We start from the raw sequence: 24,145 nt of genomic DNA on the forward strand, positions 1-24,145 counted from the left end.
TTCCTTTATATCCTGAATTCCATCTCTGGGCACAAGTTTTATATCTCTCCCAGGGCTGTGATATGGATCCTGCACCCCAGCCCAGCTCATTTTTTATAGACATTTCCTCTGCCCCATATTAACAGGCTGCTGGAACTGACTGATTTTCTTTCTTTTAAAATTATATGTGTGAAATTTCAAAGTGAAGTGATAAAATATCATATATATGTATTTTCTAACAGCCTAAAATCTGTTTTAAAGTTCTTAAATCCCTATCTATAGGGTCAAGAGAGTGAAGGATAGAGACTTTATGTGGAGATATTTCTGGCTGTGAGTTCCCCCTCTTGGAGAAGTTTGAGTAATTGGTGGAAGGAACTTCCATTGTTGTCTGAGGTGCCAAATCAGTCCCCATTGTAGCTGGGGAGTGTAGTGACAAGATCTCTCTCCTGTCTGAGAAATCTAGCAACAAGAGACAAACATGCCAGTTGCTCTGATGGCAGAACCCAGGAGATTGCTGCTATGTTGAGGTTGGCCCACTCTCCCAGAATTTGTCAGGGAAGGTTCTCTGTGGGCCAGATGTGGACTAGATGAGAGAAAGAGAGCCTGCATAGGCCCACTCTGGGTCCTCTTCAGTAGGACCTCCTAGTGGGGTAAAGGGACCCCAGAAGTAAGAACAAAAGTGGCCGTTGGTAATAGAAATGTCTTTACTAAGAGGAAGGAGCTCAGTACATACTCTAAAAGCATCCCATGATGCTCTGATGATGCACAAAAACAGCTAAGAACATCTTCCAGACCCAGGAAGCACAAAGCCAGCTACAATACTAGTTCAAAGAAGACTTCCCACTCCTTTCCCCACATTCCTCTCCATGTCAACACCCTGACGGACTAAAGTGAGCTGAGGATGACAGAAAGGAAAAATTAAGGGGAAGACCCTCAACTATTCCCTCACTTTCTTACCGCAAGCTAACAGTCTGAAGCAATGCCAGGGGCACCAAAAGGATACAGTCTCTTGTAGTAGATTGTGAACAACTTGCTGCTGTCCTTCTGAGTCCATTTACCATTAAACAGATACTGACTGAATACCCACCATGTGCCAAATCCTGAGTTAGATAGTGGGAGAGATGCAAAGAACAATAACATATGGACCCTGCCTAGCACCTCAGTTCATAGGCTCACATGGGAGGCAGATGAGTAAACAAGTATTTCACACACACACACAGTGTAGTAAATTCCAAGAAGAGGCAGTTTCTGGCTTCATAGAGGCTGATGGTGAAAGATAAATCTGCTGAGCAGACAAATCCAGAAAGTGCATGTTAAGAGTGTGCAGGTATATGGTGTGCTAGAGCTCAGTATGTTTGGGGACTGCCAAGAATTTTCCTCTGGGTATTCTCCTTTTTTTTTTTTTAACTCATTTTTTATTTTTCCATTACAGTTGATATACAATATTATATTAGTTTCAGGTATACAACCTAGTGATTAGACATTTCTATAACTTACAAAGTGATCACCCTGATAAAACCAGTACTCATCTGACACAATACATAGTTATTACTATATTCCCTATGCTATACTTTACATCCCCATGATTATTCTGTAACTACCAATTTGTATTTCTTAATCCCTTCACCTTTTTCACCCATCCCCCAACTCCCCTCCCATTTGGCAACCTTCAAAATGTTCTCTGTATCTTTGAGTCTGTTTCTTAAGATTCTGCTTGTTCATTTATTTGTTTTTTAGATTCCATATATAAGTGCAATTGTGCGGCATTTGTCTTTCTCTGTCTGACTTGTTTCACTCAGTACAATACCCTCTAGGTCCATTCATGTTGTTTCCTTTTTTATGGTTGAGTCACATTCCATTGTATTAATGTATCATTTCTTTATCCATTCATCTGTTGCTGGACTTAGGTTGCTGCCATGTCATGGCTGCTGTAAATAAAGTAACAATGATTAATACAGCAATGTAGATGCATATGTCTTTTTAATTTAGTGTTTTGTGTTTCTTCAGATAAATATCCAGAAGTGGAATTTCTGGGTTCTTCTTTGTCTCTTGTTACAGCCTTTGTTTTAAAGTTTATTTTTTTCTGGTATAAGTATTGCTACCCCAGGGTTTTTCTTTTCTTTTCTTTTCTGTCTCCATTTTAATGAAATATCTTTTTCCATCCCTTTACTTTCAGTGTGTGTGTGTCTTTTGATCTGAAGTGAGTTTCTTATAGACAGCATATGTTAAGGGCCTTGTTTTCTTATCCATTCACCCACTCTATGTCTTTTGATTTTATCCATTTGCATTCAAAGTAATTGTATTTACTGTCATTTTATTTTAGACCTTTTTTTCTTTTTTTCTTATCCTTAAAGAAGACCTTTTAACATTTCTTGTAATATTGGTTTGATCGTGATGAACTTCTTTAGCTTTTTATTGTGTGGGAAGCTCTTTATCTGTCCTTCGATTCTAAATGACAGCTTTGCTGGATAAAGTAATCTTGGTTGTACGTCCTTGCTATTTATCACTTTCAATATTTTGTGACAATCCCTTCTGGCCTGAAAAGTTTCTGTTGAGAAATCACCTAACAGTCTTTACCCTTGTGGGTAGCTAACTGTCTTACTCTTGCTGCTTTTAAGATTTTTTTTTTGTCTTTAACTTTTGCCATTTTAATTATGGTGTATCTTGGTGTGAGCCTCTTTGGATTCATCTTGTTTGGGATTCTTTATGCTTCCTGGACTTGTGTGTCTTATTCCTTCACTAGGTTAGGAAAGTTTTCAGTTACTATTTCTTAAAATAGATTCTCAATCCCTTGAGCTCACTGTTCTCCTTTTGGTACCCCTATGATGTGGATTTTGTTATGCTTGATGTTATCCCAGAGTTCCCTTAAACAATCCTCATTTGTTTTTAATTTTTTTCTTTTTTAAGATTTAAAGATTTTAAGATTTGAGATTTTAAAGATTTTATTTATTTATTTTTAGAGCGAGGGGAAGGAAGGGAGAAAGAGAGGGAGAGAAACATTGTCAGTTGCTTCCCATGTGTCCCCATCTGGGGACCTGGCCTGCAGCCCAGGCATGTGCCCTGACCAGGGATCAAACCAGCAACCTTTTGGTTTACAGGTTAGCATTCAATCCACTGAGCTGCCCTAGCCAGTGTCAATTCATTTTTTTCTTTTTTCTGCTCTGATTGTGTGTCTTCTGATACCTTGTTTTCTACATAGCCAATTCAATCATCTTCTTCATCTAATCTGCTGTTGATTCCTTCTAGTGTATTCTTAATTCAGTTTTATCATCTTCATTCTAGCTGGGTTTTTTTTTTATGGTTTCTATGGTTTATGCTATTGATATTCTCACTAAGTTTCTTGAGCATCTTTATAACCATTATTTTGAATTCTGTACCTTGTAGTTTGCTTGCCACTATTTCATTTAGGTGGGGTTTTTTTTCCTGGAGATTTCTCTTGTTCTTTCATTTGGGTCATTTGTAGGGGAGGGGTTGTCTCTCCATTTTAGATGCCTCTCTGTGTTTGTTTCTACCTATTATGTGGATCTGCTATGACTCCCAGTCTTGGTAGGGTGGTCTTATGTAATAAGTGTACTGTAGGGCCCTGATCACCTATGCTGGGTGCTCCAGATGTGCCCCCCATGTGGGCTGTGTGCACCCTCCTGTTGTAGTTGAGCCTTGATTGCAGCTGGAACCTCAATGGGAGGGATTGGCCCCCAGGCTAATTGGCTATGAGGATTGGCAATGACTACAGTGGAGGAGCTGCTGTTCAGGGGCCAACCCCATGGAGCAGAGCTCACTTCAGCAGGGCTCTGGTGCTTGCCAAGTGTGCTTCTTGAGCATGCCGCTCATGGAGGTGTGATCTGAAGCTGGCCACAAGGTGTGCTGGCTCGGGGGCCTGCTAGAGATGCAGGCCAAGGTCAGCTGCCGATTGTGCCCTGCCCCAGGGTCACCCGCCATGAGCTACAAAGCAATCTGCAGATGGTTGCTACTTGTATTGGGCCTTGGAGGTGCCTGGGACAGGCCAAGCTGCAAATGGAGCTGGACTGCCACTTTTGCCAGGTCTGGGGTCACTTAGCAAGAAGCAGATGACATGCCAAGGCCAGATCCTGCTTGTCTGGGGTTTGTGACCCCTTGAGAGAGCTTAGGAAAGTCTGTAGCATGAGCCAAGACAGGCCATTTGTATGGAAAAACCCCTGAAAGCAGTGTGGGAGGCTCCGGGCACTCTTCTTGATGATTCTGCTTTTGGTTGGGTTGTATGAATTGCCTTGGATTGGATAATTGGATAATAATACAGTCCCCTCTATCAGCCAGTCATTCCCTGCTGTCCTGGCCCTGCCTCAGTGGGCAGGTCTCATTCCAGTCCCAGCCCCTTCCCATTGACCAGGTCAAGTTCTAAGCAATCAGCTCACCCAAACTTGACATTGCTTGGGGTAGGTGGCATCTTTTCACCAGCGTTAAGGACTTGGGCAGTAAAGGATGTTCAATAACAACTCCCACAGGACCAGTTCTTCTCCTTTCTCAAAAATTATATTCTAAACTGAGACCATCTGCTGCCTCACGTGACACAGCAGTTGAACTCTAAGATTCTGGATAGAAACCAGGCAGAGGAACATGGTGGAAAGGACATTAAACTTGGAGGCGGACCCACTCATCTGGGTTTGGATTCCTGGCTTTGCCTGTGTCCTTGAGCAACCACCTTCCCTCTCTGAGCCTCAAATTCCACAGCTATAAAAAGGAAATGATGATACTTACCTACAAGTGTTCTTATGTGCAGAATGGGAGATAAAATTAGATGAAGGGAAGGAGGAGTGGAAGGAATCCAGCAGGAACCTGAGGTTTCTGAGCTCAAGAATGACAATAGGATTCCCAGGTCCCTAACTATTAACAGTAGTTACCTCTATGGATAGAGATTGGGGAGCAGTGAGGAGGAAACATTTCGCTTTAATTGAATAAACTTTATTATTGCCTAAATTTTTTCTTACAATAAGCATGATTTAATTTTGGAATTAAAATATTTGTAGTATACATACTAAAAAGCTTATATTGCCTGGAAAATTATCCAGGAGACTGATAAGAATGGTTGCTTCCGGGGAAGGAATGAAAGACCTGTGGTCTGGGGTAGAATGAAGACTTGCTGTGTTTTCTTTTGTCCTATTTGAAACTTTTTTATCATGAATTTGCATTACTTTTCTATCTAATAAGTACCACTTTTTAAAAGTTTTTAAATAATTTTAAAAATAAAAGTATTTTAAATAACGAATAAAAGTGAGGAGTGTATGGTTATTTTGTTCACACTCCACACCCACAACAGACAGAGACACGCATACACCCATACAGGGCTTCCAGATTGGTTTTCTGTGGCAAGTGGGATGTATTGACCTAGGGCAGAAGGCCTGTGCTTGGACAGGGTGCAGTTCCCAAGGAGCTCAGCTGGGGGAGCCATTGACAGTTCACTGGATGAAAGCAGTGGCAGCAGCTGGAGAATTCAAACACCATTAACCAGAAAGATGGTTGGGGGAGGATTGGGCTCCCTGGATCAAGGCAGCCCAGGCCCTTCAGATGAGGAGAAACACAGACGGAGGGTCAGGGATTTTGGGCCTTCCTCCCAGTCAATTCCTAACACGTAGGGTGATAGCAAGGAAAAAGGTCAATTCTCCCTTGTTGTGTGAAGAACATTGATTTCAGAGTCAGGTGTCTGGACTGAGTCTTGCTTCTGTCATTTCTAGCTTTAAAAAAAAAAACTTCTGCCAGTCACTTAACTTCTCTCTGAGACTCAATTTCCTCATTTGGGAAACAGGGACAATATTGACAACTGAATCGTTTCTTTTTAAACTATAATTTATGGAGCACCTACTATAGACTCGAAGAAAGAAAGAAAAAAATGATGCTTTACATATGTAAATACATTTCGCTCTTATAACCAGTCTGTGAAGCAGATATTTTTATCCTCATTTTAGAGGTAAAGAAATAGGCTCAGAGAAGTGATTTTTAAAAAAAATGTAAATAATAGCCCTGGCTGGTGTGGCTCAGTGGATTGAGTGCCAGCCTGTAAACCAAAAGGTCTCAGGTTCGATTTTCAGTCAGGGCGCATGCCTGGGTTGTGGGCTGGTTCCCCAGTTGGGGGCATGTGAGAGGCAACCAATCCATTGCCTCTCACACATTATATCTCTTCACACATTGATGTTCCTCTCCCTCTCTCTCTCTCTCCCTCTCTTCCCCTCTCTCTAAGGAGTAAATAAATAAAATATTAAAAAAATAAAAAATGTAAATAACAGCCTACATTTATATATTGTTTTGAGGCATGTAGTCACTGTTCTGAGAACTTGAATAACAACAATCAAGTCATAACAACTCTGTGAATTAAGCATATTATTATCATAATTTTATACGTGAGGAAACTGAGGTATGGAGAGATTAAAGAATTAGCCTGAAATTACATGGCTGGTGAATTTGAAGGTAGGTAGCCCAGCTCTTAATCATTGTGTTACAAATCAGACAACTCTCCTATTTAATACCCTTCCTCGTGTTTCTCACTGTACTAAAAATAAAGTCCAGCTTCCTTTCTCTGGCGTGCAAGGCCATACTTGACATGGTTCTGGCACAATCTGACCACATCTATCACTCTCCCCCTCGCTCACTCTGCTTCAGATGCACCAGCTTCTCATGGGTCCTCAGATATGCCGAGCACATTTCTGCCTCAGGGCCTTTGCATTTATTATTTCCTCCCCCTGGAATGATTATCCCCCACACCCTTATATGGCTCATTCCTTCACTACATCCGCGTCTCTGCTCAAATATCATCCCCTCAAAGAGACATTCTTATCTATAGACATGCCTTTGACCCTGCTTAATTTTTCTTCACAGCACTTAGAATTCTCAGAAACTATATATTCGTTTGCTTGTTTGTCTCTTTCACCAGAATGTGGGCACAGACTTGGTTGTCTTGTCTACTGCTAGATATCCAGTGCTCAGGCCTGGGACCTACCGTATGTTAATCACCTAATATATAGTTACTTGATAATTAAGTACATAAATGAATGAATATCCAAGGTCACCCAATTGGTTAGTGGCAGAGCCAGGACACAAACTGAGTTGTCTGATCCTGGAGCCTATGCTCTCAGTCACGGTGCTGTGCTGGGCTGACTCCAAGAGATCTCAGGAGGGTAATGAATGTAAAAGCCGCTTTGAAAATTGCTAAGTGCTTGAAAACCAAAGATTATTATTACTGTTAAGTTTACTGTTTGCTCATCTGTGAAATGGGGATAATAATACTCTGATCTGTCAGCTTTAAGAGGATGTTTTGTGGAGTGTCAATGAGATAATGGATGGGTAAGCATGTGCAAGCATTAAGGCTCTGCCTGGTAGAAGAGACTGTAAAGGTTATTTCCATGCCAGTGTCTTCCCAAGACTCTCATCCTCTACCTCGAGTTTGACATTAATATTGCTGACAGGAGAGGGGGAGGTAAGGGGACATGGGGGACTGAGGGACTCTGCGTCCTAGTAATTAAACATGTTGGGACTGAAGCGCTGCCAGCGGCAGCATCTGGTTGCAATTACCAGAGGGGACCGAAGTGATTAGTCACCTTTATAGTGAGAGCCAGGCCGGTCTCCTGGGCTCCTCCCTGGAGAGGGCCTTCTAAGTAAGCTCTGAGTCCCCTTTCCCTGCTCCCACCCCACTCTGGGGTCCCCTGGTCCTTAAACAATAGCCCCTGATCTGAGTCCTCCATGTCCCGAAATCCCAGCTTGTTGGAGGAGACCTTGACGGAAAGCCAAGAACACCATAATTGCCCACCACCCTTTTACTCCTTCTTGTGTTTCTAGAGGCCAGGTTGGGATTCTTTGGTAAAAAATGTGTCAAAGCGGGAATTAAGCTCAAAAAGTAATTTAACCTTTCTGAACTTCAGTTTCTTTACCTGTAAAATGTGGGACTAACAATACCTTCATTTTAGGGTTGTTGTGAAGATAAATAAGATAAAAATGCAATGGGATATCAAGGCCCAAGTCTAGTTTACTAGAGTATGTGCTCAGTAAATAGTAGCTGTTATTAATGTTTTCCAGGTGCTAGGCTAATCACTTTTTATGATTCATTTCATTGAATCCCCATAAAAACCCCGTGAGTAGGTACTGTCATGATCCCTGTTCAGAGTTTCAGAGAGGTTTAGAGGTTTCCGAAGATCACACAATGCACTAAACCGTATAGCAGACCTGGAATTCAAAACCAGGACTGCTTGTCTCCAAAGCGCATGCTCTTTATCAAACCCTGTGCAGGGGTATATTGGTTGGTTCGTTTGTTCATCCCTCCATTTATTCACTCAGTCGATCTTGCAAAGTGCCTAGTACATTGTAAGACAGAATCCCTCCCTTTAAGAAACTCAGAGTCTAGCACAGAAGGCATGATATGTCCACAAATAACTACATCTTAAGGCAGAAAATGATGGCTTTCATATATAAGGCCAGTTAGAGATTTATTCATCCATACAACACATACTGAGAGTTTGCTATGTGCTGGGCCCTTTGCCCAGCACTGGGAATAATTGAAAGACAAATATAGTACAGTCTAGTCATAATCTAATGAGGGAGACAGATATGTAAATAAATTATTACAGTTATAAGGAATTAAGTTATGATTTAAAAAAAACTATGAAAAAAGCACACAGAGTGGAAGAAATGAACTTTGTTTGAGGCAAGTGGCAGGAGCAGAACCAGACAATCTTTGAGCTACCAAAGTGGAAAAGGGCACAGAAAATGTGTGGTGGCAATTCAGGAGTTCTGTATTTTCCAGTGAATGAGGGAAGGCTTCCTGGAGGAGAGGGCACATGAGTTGGCAATTTTCATTGGGTAGGTTTTAGAGAGAGGAAGAGTTGGAACAGAAATACCCTAAAGGCATGGAAGCTAGTGATTAGGGAATTATAGTAGGACAGGCGGTGAGGAGGGCAGAGACAGCGAGGCAGGGGGGAGCGAGAGGAGGGAGGACTGCGGGATGACTGGGGACAAGTCAAAAGGGAAGCCATTTGTGAATCTGGGCAGTTGGAGGGATAGTGGTAAATTCAGGTCTTCCTCAAAGTTTCCGCAAAGAGCACCTGGTGGTGCATTGGTCCTGTGAGAAGGGAGGTGGGGCTCTACTGGGTTTCTGACCGAGGAGCACAAAAGGAAGCTTGGAATGGCCAAGTTATGCTTCTGTGCTCTGAGGACGACAAGGATCTGGGAGTGTCTCCATGAAAGGACTGGTCAGGCACCTGGATACCCCCAGCTGTGAATTTCATCTTCTTTCATTCATCAAACACTTACTGAGCTTCTACTGTGTGTCAGCTGCGCTGGAAAACCAATCTGGTGACCTTAGAGTACAAACAGATCTTTATTAGCCAGGCTGAAAGAATCTCAGATTAAGAAGGAAGCCTGCCTGACTACCGCTTCTACCCTGCTGCTATACCACTTACAGTGTGGCAAACGTAACAAAGTGTACAAGAAGAGGTAAATGGCTCTGTCTGGGAGTCAGGGAAGGCTTCCCAGAGGAGGTGATGGTCAGGATGAAGCTCTCAGGGTAAGGAGGACTTCCTCAGTTATGAGAGTGAAAAGTGGGTATTCCAGGTGAAGGTAACAGCTTTCCCCCATGAGTCCAGCAGGAATTCAGCCTTCTTCCAGAGCTATCAGAAAAGCATGATGTAGGGAGTCATTTTTCCAGCCTCCTGCAGGGGCCGCTGCTGCCCCAGCCTGGGTCTGCCACCTCTGAACTCAGCCAGTCCTTTTCCAACAAAACTTGGAGTCTGCATTTCCTGGGGCAGTAGTGAGGTACACCCTAGACCTACCTCCATCCGAGGAGTGGGCTCTGGGGTGGCAATGCCCTCCAATGTCTGAAGAAACCATCTGAGTTTAGTCAATGGTACGTGGGGGAGGGGTGTAGTGGGTACTGATATTTTTCTGTCTCTGGGTCACCACAAGTTTATTAAAATAAAAGAAACTGTGGGTAAATGCTGCCATCTGTGCTGCCCCCCCAACAACAAATCAGGCCCCAGACTAGACGCAGGGGTTGAAACTGCTTTAAAAACACCCCAAGGAGTTAGCTGAAAACCCACACTCCCCATGCTTCTGGGGCTTAAGATCTTGAGCTCATTCCTCAGCATCTCTCCTCTGGAGGGTGGGGTGGGCTGCCCCGTGAGGTGGAGGTGAAGACCCCTGAGTCTGCTCCATGGACCGAGGGGCCCCCTAAGCCTCGAGTCACGCTTCAGGGCTCTGTGCCAAGAGCCCCCGTGAGCCATGGCCTCGAAAGGGCAGCGGTGATTTTTTTCACATAAATATATCGCACTTAAATGAGTTTAGACAGCATGACATCAGAGAGTAATTAAATTGGTTTGGGTTGAAATTCCGTTTCCAATTCCTGAGTTCAGGTTTGTAAAAGATTTTTCTGAGCACCTGCAGGCGTGTGTGTGTGTGTGTGTGTGCATGTGTGTGTGTGTGTGTGTGTGTGTGTGTGTGTGAAGTATTTTCACTGGAAAGGATTCAAAACTTAAAAAAAAAAAAAAAACTGGAGCACACAGGCAGCATTACGCCATTCTTCCTTCTTGGAAAAATCCCTCAGCCTTATACAAGCCTCCTTCAAGCCCTCAGTCAGTTGTGCAGGAGAAAGGGGGCGGTCGGCTTTCTCCTTTCAAGAACGAGTTATTTTCAGCTGCTGACTGGAGACGGTGCACGTCTGGATACGAGAGCATTTCCACTATGGGACTGGATACAAACACACACCCGGCAGACTTAAAGAGTCTCAGACTGAGGAGAAAGCCTTTCCTTCTGCTGCTACTGCTGCTGCCGCTGCTTTTGAGGGTCCACTCCTTTCATGGTTTTTCCTGCCAAACCAGAGGCACCTTCGCTGCTGCCGCCGTTCTCTTTGGTGTCATTCAGCGGCTGGCCAGAGGATGAGACTCTCCAAACCCCTCACTTTCTTGCTTTGGCACCTGGCTTGGCTGGACCTGGAATTTATCTGCACTGTGTTGGGGGCCCCTGACTTGGGCCAGAGACCCCAGGGGACCAGGCCAGGATTGGCCAAAGCAGAAGCCAAAGAGAGGCCCCCTCTGGCCCGGAACGTATTCAGGCCAGGGGGTCACAGCTATGGTGGGGGAGCCACCAATGCCAGGGCAAAAGGGGGCACTGGGCAGGCAGGAGGCCTGACACAGCCCAAGAAGGATGAACCCAAAAAGCTGCCCCCCAGATCGGGTGGCCCTGAACCCAAGCCAGGACACCCTCCCCAGACAAGGCAGGCTGCAACGCGGACTGTGACCCCCAAAGGACAGCTTCCTGGGGGTAAGGCACCCCCAAAGGCAGGTGCTGTCCCCAGCCCCTTCCTGCTGAAGAAGGCCAGGGAGCCTGGGGCCCCTCGAGAGCCCAAGGAGACGTTCCGCCCGCCCCCCATCACTCCCCACGAGTACATGCTCTCGCTGTACAGGACGCTGTCCGATGCTGACAGAAAGGGAGGAAACAGCAGCGTGAAGTTGGAGGCTGGCCTGGCCAACACCATCACCAGCTTTATTGACAAAGGGCAAGGTGAGGGGGCGGGGTGGCCGGGGCACGGCTCAGAGGGAGGGGCATCTGCATGCATGGAGGGGCCTTTCAGAGCCCTGACACTGCACTGGTGGGAGACTGTGTGTGCATCTGCCCTGGGGAGGTCTGGGACTATCTCACGCATACCAGGTCCCAGGGTGCTGGCATGTCAGATTGGAGGCACCTGGGATCACCAAGTCCAATTCTTGCAAGGTGCAGAGAGGATGACTAAAGCCCAGAGAGGAGACAAGACCTGCCAGGTGGTGGCAGAGTTGGGGACCAGACTCTAAGACTCTTTGATCACCAGGCCATGCTCTATTCCTATGTGGATTGGCCAGACTTTCTAGGTTTCAGGGGTTCGTAGGTTTTCTCAGATGGCAGAGAGAGAACTTAATCTCTAGCCACCCATCACCCTGCCACTTTACCCTCAGGTTAGAGAGCAGAGGAGGCGGGGTAGGAGAAGACAGTAAGCGAGGCATCTTGGAGTCATGGAATGACATTGAGATATATGGGGTTTGGGAGAGGACAACAGACCTAGGGTTTAACCGTGTGACCTTGGGAAAGCTCCTTCTCCCTTCAGGGTCAGTTTCCCCGTCTGTACGGCTATATGGGGGTTGGACTGGGTGATTTTTGAGAGCCCTTCAAATATGAAACTTTATGTCCTGTCCTAAACACAGATCATTTCTATCATTAACCCAGGAGAATAACTGCTTCCCTCCTTTCTCCTTCCGCCCACCTGGCCTTACTGTCTTGGCTTTCCCCCTCAGCTTGCTGTGTGATCTGAGCAAGTCTCTTCCTTTCCCAGGGCCTCAGTTTCTCCCCAAGTGTGATTGTTAGGGTGGATCGCAGCTCATATGCTCTGGTTCTGTGAGTCTTAGGACTCTCGCTGGCAGGGTGGGGGAGGGGTCAGAGTGGGAGAGGCTCCTCATTAGAGCTGGCCTGTAGGGGAATGACAGAAGGCGGGGGAGGCACAGAGGCAGCAGGTCTGGCTGAGATGGGGGAGGTGGCCTGGCTGCCTGCCCAGTCAGGGAAAGCTGTGACCCCTTGGGGGCTCATAAAGTAAGTCCTTGTGCCCCCCAGCACTAAGGGAGCTCGGAGAGGGGGAGATGGGGAGTTTAAAGGCCTAATTAGTCACCTTCTAGAGCAATATATGAATGCTTCCCAATGGCAAATTGGTATTTAGGAAAGAGGGCATGTGGATTGGATATACTACTGAGCTTCTTATACATACACACAGCCCATATTTATATATACATGCTGAATCACACACGTACATATGTGCACATATCTTCTTCTATGCGTATATGTGGAATCTTCTTACATATCCTCACATACATACCACATACACTTCACATTTTGACACAAGCCCAATCATACCTCACATGACATCACTTATTTATGCCACTTTCTTACTCACATATGAACCCAATCATACACACAAACTTTCACACACACATGCACACACTCATACATCCAGGAGGTGAGACACATACACAACAAAATCATTAGATTGGGAAGCAGGGAGATCGGGTAGCAGAGCAGTTTTGTCATTAACTCATTGCGTGACTATGGTCAAGTCACTCCCCTTCTCTGTGCTTCATCTGTAAAAAGAAAACACTAAGACTTTCTTTAAGGTATAGTGGAAGCAGCTTCAGATTGGGTATAAAAAGTTCTAGGCTAGTGTTTCAACTCTCCTGTCTCCTAGCTGGGTAACTTCAAGCAAGAGACACCTGATTTCTCTGAGCCTCAGGTTCCCCCCCTGGGAAAACAGGAGTAATTATAATGACAAACCCCATCTGTTTCACCAGTGAGATATCATATTCAATAACAGAGAGGAAAGAGGTAGGTAGAAGGCAGTTCTAAAGCTGATGAATCTCTGATATGAATAGTGATGGACACAAAAACCCAGCATCACTCAGGTTACCCCAGCCACATCTACAGATAAACAAACCTACTTGGTAGGCTGTGTAGGACGCTCCTTTATTCTGAACAAGGCTTTCAGTGGTTTGGATCTTAGCCTCTCTCAGAGTGGGGAAGAGGTTAAAGAGAGCTCTCTGGAGGGGAAGAGAGCTGTGGCCCTCCCCCGAGGCCTCGAGGTGACTGGCTTTCTTGATGAGGTTGCAGGGAATGACTTCTGGGTGTTCTCTCTAGATGACCGAGGTCCTGTGGTCAGGAAGCAGAGGTACGTCTTTGACATTAGTGCCCTGGAGAAGGATGGGCTGCTAGGGGCCGAGCTGCGGATCTTGCGGAAGAAGCCCTCGGACACAGCCAAGCCAGCGGCCCCCAGTAGCGGGCGGGCTGCCCAGCTGAAGCTGTCCAGCTGCCCCAGCGGCCGGCAGCCGGCAGCCTTGCTGGATGTGCGCTCCGTGCCAGGCCTGGACGGATCTGGCTGGGAGGTGTTTGACATCTGGAAGCTCTTCCGAAACTTTAAGAACTCGGCCCAGCTGTGCCTGGAGCTGGAGGCCTGGGAACGGGGCCGGGCTGTGGACCTCCGCGGCCTGGGCTTTGACCGGGCTGCCCGTCAGGTTCATGAGAAGGCCCTGTTCCTGGTGTTTGGCCGTACCAAGAAGCGGGACCTGTTCTTTAATGAGATTAAGGCCCGCTCTGGCCAGGATGATAAGACTGTGTATGAGTACCTGTTCAGCCAGCGGCGAAAACGGAGGGCTCCACTGGCCACACGCCAGGGCAAGCGGCCCAGCAAGAACCCCAAGGCCCGCTGCAGTCGAAAGGCACTGCATGTCAATTTCAAGGACATGGGCTGGGATGACTGGATCATTGCCCCTCTTGAGTACGAGGCCTTCCACTGTGAGGGACTATGTGAGTTCCCCTTGCGCTCTCACCTGGAGCCGACGAACCACGCAGTCATCCAGACCCTGATGAACTCCATGGACCCGGAGTCCACGCCACCTACCTGCTGTGTGCCCACGCGGCTGAGTCCCATCAGCATCCTCTTCATTGACTCCGCCAACAACGTGGTCTATAAGCAGTATGAGGACATGGTTGTGGAGTCTTGTGGCTGCAGGTAGCAGCACTGGCCCTGTCTTCCTGGTGGCGCATCCCCACGATGCTGTTCACAAGGGTCCCTCCTGCCACTTGTGGGATCACAGAGCGGTCGGGAAGCTGCAGTCCGGAGCATCTACACATCCTGCCTGAAGAAGGATTTCAACAGCGTTGCTCACTCTCTGAGTGGGACAAGGGCTAAAGATTCCTTTCTATCCACAAGTCCCTCTGTCTGAGGATTTCTGCCCTTCTGCTGCTCTGACTGGCAGGGACAGTCCCAGGGAGACAGACTCTGAATGGGACTGAGACCCAGCAAACCTGGTTTTCCAATGAGACTCAGCCCTTGATCTCTCCTTTCCTGGGCCTCCTTGGACTCTGGACTCTCCAGGGAGGGCTCCTCTTGGGAGAGCCACAGGCGCCGCATCCTCCTTGAATCACCATGGTGCCCGTGACTTTCTGCCCCTGGGATAGAGGAGATGCTGACTGGGCAGGGGTGGGAAAGAGGGGGAGAGGGCTTGGGTAGGGGTGAGGAATGCGGGGCTGTTAGACTGTTAGATTAAAATGTACATTGATGAGATAAAAAGCAAAACTGTGCCTAAAACTGTGGCAGATTTCTTGTTTACTCCAGGGGACACAGTGACCCCTCAAAGAATGACTGGCCCAAGGAGGGGAGGGGGGTTGCCTCATCTATAAACCCAGCGTCCAGGGCTCCAGTCCCCGCTCCCAGTCCTGGAAACCATAGCAGGGCCAGTGCTACCTCTAACCCCATTCCCGTTCCTTCCAAAAGCCCATTGGTCTGGAGCTCCATCTGCTCCGTTGGGGCCTGCCAACAGAGTTAAGTTTTCTTTTTGGCACTTCTTAGTCAAGCTGGTTGTCTCTGAAATGGATCCCTAAATGAGAGGGAAATTGGGGATTTCATTTCCTCTAAAATCATCCCACTTTATTCACTAGTATCTGCTGTCCCCTCACCCCAGTTCACCGCCCCCCATACTCATAAAATGAACTGATTGCCATTTAAAGGGTCCTTTGCCTCTCACTGGGAAACCTGGCCTGCCAGAGATCTCTTCCCCTCTTAGCGAGGCATCTCCTTTTTGCCATTGACCACTGTTCCTCACATGATCTTGTTTATGGCCTTGCTACCCTCCTGCTCATCACCTTCACTACTTACTGTTCCCCTGTCTCCTCCTACCTTCTCACCCCCATCTTCAGAAACAGAGCTGGCGCCCCTCCTCTTTACATTATACATGATATAAATACAAATTTATATATTAGATAAATAACCCTCCCACTAACCTCAGACAGTCCAATGCCAGACAGATCCTGACAATGTTTCCTACTTGGGGCTTTGCCCAGACTAAATGTTCACTTCCTTTTCCCCATTGGAATCTTTAGGGGGAGGCATGAGATATGAACTCTTGGGAGGGAGCAGAGCCCTCTGGTAGGGAAACTTGGGCACCTGAATCCTGATTCTAAGGGCTCAGGACCAGGTCCTGCCTGGCTGAAGAGAGGGAGGACTAGGAGAAGGGAGTCTAGGCCTCTGCTTCCCACCCAGGGGGCCTCAACATTTTCCCCACCTCTCTCCAGCTGAGCCTTTGATTCCCAGGGCTCTTAGCCAAAGCTGTTTCAACAGTGGGGATTCCTGCCCAGCTATGGGCAGATCTTGTGTCCCTTCCCTCTAGACCTGAAATGTGGGTTGTCAGGACCTAAAGCAAGAGCCCCGTGCAGGGGGCAGCCTGAGCCCAGAGCCTCTCCCTCCCTGGCTGGGCTTCGTTGTATTTGGCTGGTGGCAGGCCTGCAAAATCTGGAAGTAAACAAAGAAGCTGCCACGGCAGACAGAGTTCTGGTGTGTGTGAGAGGAGAGTGAGCCTGGAAGGGAGGTGCCAGGGAGGCCAAGCAGCGGGCTGCGGATACAGGGTGAGCAGTGTAGAAACTGGGTGGCTGGAACCCTAAGGGCAGAGAGACAGGGGACAAAGCAGTCACAGGTGGGGCTGACTCCCATGTACCCTTGTTTTCTGGTCTGTGTCTCCCTAGTTTCTTGGAAAGTCTGACAAAACTGCAGCTGCTCTCTGCCTTTGCCCCATCAGAGTTTCACATCACCTTAGCCTCAATGAGGCCTGGGCATTGAATCGACTGTTGTGGCTCTGGCTTGATACCCAAGGAGCTTCCTTTCCCTCTTTAACCTGCCCTAGGCCTCTCTTTCTTGAAAGAGCCACTCAGACTGTGTACCATCCCCACTCCCCACAAGACTACAGAGATCCAGTCAGACAACTGTGGGGTGAGTAGGAACAGCCCTTCCATCCTAAACATTTGATCTATTCCACTTCCTCCTTGGAGAACTATCTCCACCAGGCACCCTCCTCCAGGCTCAATCATAACAAGCTGCATACTTTTACTGTACATTCTTGTACAAAAAGGGTACAAGCCTTCTATCATTCCTTAAAGTTCAGAAACACTCCCCCAGCCAATGTCTTGCAGTGCTGAAGGGCTCAAAAGGCAGCTCAGTTTCAAATTTCAGATCCGTCTCTTAGGGTACTTGGGCAAGTAACTTAATTCCCTGAATCTTGGTTTCCTCATTTGTAAAACAAAGGCGAGGTGGAAAGATAATACCTATTTCATAGGGCTACCTGTGAGGATATGAGAGACAATCAATACAGTACCTGGCACAGAGGTGTCACTCAATAATATTAGCTGTTATCATTAATGTGCCTCAAACAGTCCCATGAAGCAGGCAGGGAAGGAACATTACCCCTCCATTTTTACAGAAAGGAAACGGACAGCCAGAGAAGTTACTACAGGTCTCCTATAGGTCTCAGTGTTCCTTGTACCAGTTTTTGCTTCTTTTCTGGGCCCCACATTCCACTGACCCCAGTCCTGGCAAGCAGTGGAATTACTCACCTGAGGCTTGGCTCCCTGGTCTTAAAAGTATCCCCTCAGGGACACGCTGTGTTGTTGGTTCCTGGGGAGAAATGGCTAAGCAGATAGCTTAGGGCAGAGAAAGTGGGAGGCCCTTGGCAGAGGCAAGAAGTGGACAGTGCTGAGATGCCCATCTCTTGGTCTCTTGCATAATCCTCTGTTCCAAAGCCATGAACAGGAGAATCAGCTTTTCTAGGGCTTGGAACACACAACCTTGGGAAGCCTCTCAGACTGCACTCTGGCTCCACAACCAGTTCTCATATCCAATCTGTATATAGATGTGAGAAAGCAGAGTAGAGAAGGCTTAGTCACATATGCTTGAAAGTCAGACAGATGTAGGTCCAGTCTTGACTCTATTACTTTCCAGCTGAGTGTCTTTGGGCAATTTACTTAACCTCTATGAGGCTCAGTTTCCCTATCTGTCGAAGAAGGATAATAATATTAAATTTACTGGGCTTGAGATTCAGGAGAGAGGATATTCATTCATTCCATCAATCTTTGATTTATTGATTGATTGATTCATTAATCAATAAATATTTTTGAAGGTCTACTCTGGTCCAGACTCCATTTGAATGTTGGAGTAATAACAACCACATTTGTTAATGCTTGTTGAGGGCTTATCAGGTGCCAGGTACTATGCTTAGCACTTTACATGAATTCCCTTATCTTGCAATGATCATGTCCTCAAGTTTCATGCATGACTGAAAGAGAAAAATAAAGACCCCAAAGGATGCTAAGATGATAAGTCTATGATAGGCTCAATCAAAGGAGATTAAATAAAACAGGGAAAAAAGTCAAATTATACATGTGGATGCATGAAACCAACAGTACATTTACAGGATGTGAAAAAAATATGATTTCACAACTTCACATGGAAAGAGTGTTGTTGGTGGCTGTGAAATCAATTGACTATAATGTGGGTGCCTAAATGTGAATACAAGTGTGGGCTTCATTCATAGACATGCAGTGTATAAGCCCAAGGAAACTGTGTTTCTGCTCTATTTAGCAGGACTTGGGGACTGTTGGGATGGAGAGAGTAAGGGACAAGCATAGTCAAGGGTGAATCCTGTGGCTTTTTGCTTGGACAACTGGGTAAACAGTGTGCTATTCAACAATAACAAAAAAAGAGAACACAGAAAGAGAAATAGATTTTGAGAGGAAGATGATGAAGTCAGCTTTGGACATCAAATTTGAAAAACTCTTTAGAGATCAGCTGTAAATAGGAAAAGCAGCAATTCTTCCATGAAATGATACAAAGAAGAAAGGATACATGCACACTATGAAGGCCAAGTACTTGGTTTAGTGGTAGGAAGTTGAGTTTCCTTCTGATGGCTTATAATTTCTATTTTCTCTGTGAAGTAGAAGGTGAGACCATCCATTCAGAGACTGTAGGGAGGGGTCAGAGTCAAGGTATGAGGACTGCGGAAAAGGTTCCTGTTATGGGTTGAATTGTGTCCCTTATGTAGGTATGTTGAAGTCCTAACCCCCACACCTGTGAATATAACCTTATTTGGAAAAAGGGGTTTTGCAGATGTAATCAAGTTAAGATAAGGCATTAGGGTGGGCCTAATCCAATACGACTGGAGTCCTTATAAGAGGACAAGAAACACAGAGAGAGGCACAGAGGAAAAAGGCCGTGTGATGACAGAGACAGAAACTGGAGTGATACAGTTATAAAGCAAGAAACATAGGGATTGCTGGCAATTGCCAGAAGCTAGGAAGAGGCAAGGAAAGATCCTTCTGTAGAGCCTTCAGATAAAGCATGGTCCTGCCAACCCCTTGATTTTGGACTTCTAGCCTCCAGAACTGAGAAACGATACATTTCCGTGGTTTGAAGACACTTGGTTTGTGTATGCGCGTGTTTTGTTATGGTAGCCCTCGGGATCTATTGTAGCTATAAATAGTAGTGTTGGAGAAGGGGTCAGAGTTGAGCATAATAGAGAATGGTAACCATATTTGAGGGGGTACCGATATGCCTCTTGCATGGTTTTCTCCAATAGTTTTCAATAATCTTGATGTAGGCATATATTAAATGGACAATTATAGGTATGGGGTCTTTCCAGGTGAGCAGGATAAAGATATTTGAGCAAAGGAGTTAATATTGGCAAGACAAAGGTTAACATAATAGACCACTTGGTCTGAGTTAGACAGGAGTTAGTAATAAAGAGAAGAGAGGGTTGAAAGACTACAACGAGGAGAGTTTAAAAGCCTGGAGGTCCCAACAAGGTAGAATGACAAGTATAGTAGGAGTAGTGAATAAAAGCTGAAATAACAGAATGGTGAGAACACAGAATGGCAAAAACTTAAAATTTCAGAATTAAACAAGTCTGGTAACGAGGTCCAGAAAGAGGCCATGAGACTGGGTGGCTGGACACTTCATAGAAATGGAATCATACACAAAATGCAGCCTCTGGTGATTGACTTCTTTCGCTTAGCATAATGTTTTTGGGGGTCATTCCTGTTGTAGCCATGTATCAGTTTATTCTTTTTTATTGCTGTATAATAATCCATTTTGTTTAATCCTTTTTATTGCTGTATTATAGCCACCTTTTATTTAGCCATTCATCAGTCAATGGATATTTGTCTCCACTTTTTAGCTGTGATGAACATTCATATACAAATTTTTGTGTAAACATGTGTAAATTTATCTTGAATGTATATGTAGAAATGGAATCACTAGGTCATATGATAATTCTATGTTTATTATTTTGAGGAAAAGCCAGACTATTTTCCAAAGGAGCTGTACCATTCTATGTTCCCATCAGTAATGTATGAAGGATCCAGCTTTTTCACCTCCTGTCCAGCACTTTGTATTACATGTCTGCTTGGTTATAGCCATCTAGAGGCTGTGGGAAGTGGTATCTCATTGTGTGAGTGTTTGCGCCTGTGTGTGTGTTTCCTTAATGACTAATGATGTTGCTCATCTTTTCATTAACTTGATGGCCATTTGTATATCTTTGAGAAATGGCTAATGAAATCCTTTGCCCATTTTTAATTGGGTGTTTATTTTTTTATTATTGAAATGTAGAATACTTTCTATAGTCTGGAGATAAGTCCTTTATCAGATATATGATTGGTAAATATTTTCTCCTATTCCACACCTTTTCACTTTCTTGATGGTATCTTTTTACAACACAAAGGTTTACATGTTTATATAGTCTAATTTATCTATTTTTCTTTTGTTATCTGTGCTTTTGCTGTTGTATCTAAGAAGGCTTTGCCTGACACAACTTCATGACTATATATTTTTATATTTTCTTTGAAAAGTTTTATAGTTTAATTTTTAAATTTAGGCATATGTTCCATATTGAGTTAATTTACCATATAGTGTGAGATAGGAGTCCAACTTGATTCTTTTGAATTGTTTTTAAAAAAATTGTGAATGTGTATTGTACACCCATGACTCATGACTGTAATATATCTGAAGGCAAGGACCAAGTTCTACTTCTTTGTATTTTCCATAAAACCAATGAGTAAATTTTTTTTCAGATTTAGATTTTGAGAGGGACATGGATATTTTTATTTCAATTTTAAAGGTAATTACATAGATATGTTACAAACTTCAAATAAGACAAAAGGCTATATAGTAAAAGTATGTCTACCTTCCATACCTAACCTATTGGTTCTCCAATCCTCTTCCTCAGCATCAACGACCATAACCACCATTTCTGTTTCTTGTGTACCGTTCCAGGGATTTTTCTATACGTATATTATCACACATTTAGAATAGAATCCAAAGTCTTTACCATGGCCAACAAGGTCCCTCAGGATCTGGCCTCTTAGGGCCACCTTGTCAACTTTATCTCCTCCCATACTCTTATTCGTTTGACTCCAGCCATAATAACCTTCTTGTTCTCCCTTGGAGAGCCCGAGCATTCTCCCACGTTGGAGTCTTGGCACTTGTTCTGTCTACCAAGCATGTTCTTTTCTGAGATATTGACTTGAGTCACTCTCTCATTTCATTCACACTTACCAAATTCAGTGAAGTCTTCTTGCCTGATCATCTTATCTAAAACAACAGCTCACCTTCTCACTTTTTAATTCTTATCCTGCTTAGCATTTATCAATACCTGACATTAGATTATATTTATTTGTCTATTATTTGTCTTCCTTTACTAAAATATAAACTCCATGGGTGCAGGAGCTTTGTTTTATTTTCTACTGTATTTTCAGCATCTAGATCTGAGCCTGGATCATGATAAATGCTCAGCAAATACATATCTTTTTAATGGCTTGGCTGGTGTGGCTCAGTGGCTTGAGCATCGGCCTACATACTGAAAGGTTGCTGGTTCAATTCCTGGTCAGGGCACATGCCTGGGTTTCCGGCCAGGTCCCCAGTTGGGGGTGTGAGAGAGGCAACCGAGTACTGTTTCTCCCCCTCTCTTTCTCCCTCCTTTCCCCTCTCTCTAAAATAAATAAATAAAATCTTAAAAAAATATATTTTTAATGAATGACTGAATTTCAGTATGGTGCCTATAAGGAAGTATACAAATTCTGAGGGTTAGAGACAGTATAAAGAGAAAGGTGAAATATAGGGAGAGAGAAGGAGCTTTGAGAGAAAGTGGAAATTGCTGGGGTTTCAGGCTGAGTGTTTAGAGGACAAGGAGCCGATGAGCCCTGGCGGTGAGAAGAAGCTGACAGGCACTGGGGAGTTTAGGCTGAGAGGGAAAGAGCGCTGTGAGGGAGGCCCTGTGAAACCCACAATCTCCATGGGTTCCATGCAGGATGAACTTGTATACGTCCTCAGCCTGTTCTCAGGAAGTTCCTTCTACTTTCTGTCTTAACTGAAATCTGGCCTTCCTTTTTGGCTATTACTTCTCCTGTGCCCTTCCTTCTTTGGGAAGTTGCTTGTTATTATTTTATACCCTGTGTGTGTTCAGACGGACAGAGTCTTCATTCATTTTCCAATAACACTTTCAAGCCATTACCCCTCTATCTGCTGCTTCTTTAAGGTTCATGCTATATGGTCATGCTGCTTCCAACTTCGTGGACACTCTCTGTTTATCAGCGACTTTGATGTCAGGCCTCTTCATTATAAATCTAGCCATCATCATAGGCAACTAAATGTCTGTGTAAATGATCCATTCTAAATCGTGGGCTCTCAATTCTTTGAAAGTCTCCACTCCAGGTATTTTCACTTCCACGTCACTTCAGCCACTTTCTTCCATATCCACAGTTATCCCCTGCACTTTGTCATCATTCAGAACAGTTCTAACTCTAAAATGTTAAATTAAAAAATATCACTCTTTGACCACATTTTCTTATCCTTTACGCTCTCACTCAGTTTTGCTCATTACATTTTCTTTTACTCACTTAAAGCCCCTTCTTTCCTAATAGCCTCTTCCTCTTTTTGTATCCTTCACTATATAGATTTTCTGACCTATCATTCAAACCTCTTTCTTAACAATATCATCACCTTAGTCCTGATGACCTTCATTCCATGACCTTGAGAGATGTTAGTCCTTCATGTAGTTCAACTACCAGCTCTCTCCTATATTAATCCTAAGTTAGGGTTAATAGTTCTCAATAGTTCTCAATAGTTTTGAAGAAAAATCACATAGATCAGTGCTCGCTTTGGCAGCACATATACTAAAATTGGAACGACATAGAGAAGATTAGCATGGTTCCTGCACAAGGATGACATGCAAATTCGTGAAGCGTTCTATATTTTTAAAGAAGGAGAAGGGACTAAACAAAGAACATATATGAATGACCCATGGGCATGGACAACAGAGTGGGAATTGACTGGGACAGGGGGTCAGGGTGGGATGGTTGGAGGAAAGCAAAAGGGGATAAATTGAGACAACTGTAATAGAAAAAACATGATTTAAAAAATCACATAGATCATATAGAAGTAGGTTGGTGCCATTACAATTTTTGTTCTTAAGTGCACAAGAATATTCAAGAAAACACTGGTATGGCCCTGGCTGGGTAGCTCATTTGGTTAGAATGTTGCCCTGATCCACCAAAGTTGTGGGTTTGATCCCCGGTCAGGGCACATGCAGGAATCAACCAACGACTGCATGAATAGGTGGAGCAACAAATCCATGTCTCTCTTAAAAATCAATCAATAAAAAAAGTTTAAAAAGAAAACATTGGTTATAAGAATAAAAAAGGATACTATATGTTACCTCTATCATATGATAGAACAGCTATTAAAAGGAAAAAAAAATGGAAACATATGGAGCAACATACATAGAATTTAAAAAAGAAACTGTTGCCCCCAGCTGGTGTGGCTCAGTGGATTGAGTGCCAACCAGTGAACCAAAGGGTCTCTGGTTCGATTTCCAGTCAAGGCATATGCCTGGGTGGTAGGCCAAGGTCCCCAGTAGGAAGCATGTGAGAGGCAGCCGCACATTGATGTGTCTCTCCCTCACCTTCTCCCTCCTTTCCACTCTCTCTAAAAATAAATAAATAAAATCTTAAAAAAAGAAGAGAAACTGTTGAGTGATAAAAAGCAGCAGAATAAAATGTATTTTGTCAATTAAGTAAAAAAAAAAAAGAAAGAAAGAAAGAAAGAAAGAAAACCCATTCCAACCAGAATGATATATTTTCTAAGGGAATATGGATATGTATGTGAAAGCATTAAGAAAGATCTGGAAGGAAACTCAACTTTAGAGAGAGTGGGAGGGATTGGGATTCAAGGCGGTAGTAAAAGGGACTTCAGCTTTACCTGTAACATGCTAATTTTTAGAAAAGAAAATGTAATCATGTATCACCTTTCAGGTTAAAATCAATAAAT

The 24,145-nt window shown here is 44.5% G+C and overlaps 1 protein-coding gene and 1 non-coding gene across 2 annotated transcripts; both read left to right on the forward strand.

The window, feature by feature from the left end:
* The first annotated feature begins 10,868 nt into the window (after window positions 1-10,868).
* Window positions 10,869-14,516, forward strand: GDF5 (growth differentiation factor 5). Its single transcript, XM_054573426.1, has 2 exons — window positions 10,869-11,493; window positions 13,642-14,516. Exons 1-2 carry the CDS (start codon window positions 10,869-10,871, stop codon window positions 14,514-14,516), a joined length of 1,500 nt encoding a protein of 499 aa, XP_054429401.1.
* An 8,452-nt stretch (window positions 14,517-22,968) lies between these two features.
* Window positions 22,969-23,075, forward strand: LOC129071017 (U6 spliceosomal RNA). Its single transcript, XR_008529179.1, has one exon. It is a non-coding gene; the product is annotated as a U6 spliceosomal RNA (small nuclear RNA).
* The last annotated feature ends 1,070 nt before the right edge of the window (window positions 23,076-24,145 follow it).

The sequence above is a fragment of the Pteronotus mesoamericanus genome, unplaced genomic scaffold (assembly GCF_021234165.1).
Source record: "Pteronotus mesoamericanus isolate MK-2021 breed Mesoamerican mustached bat unplaced genomic scaffold, CSHL_Meso_final contig_25, whole genome shotgun sequence".
NCBI classification, from domain to species: domain Eukaryota; kingdom Metazoa; phylum Chordata; class Mammalia; order Chiroptera; family Mormoopidae; genus Pteronotus; species Pteronotus mesoamericanus.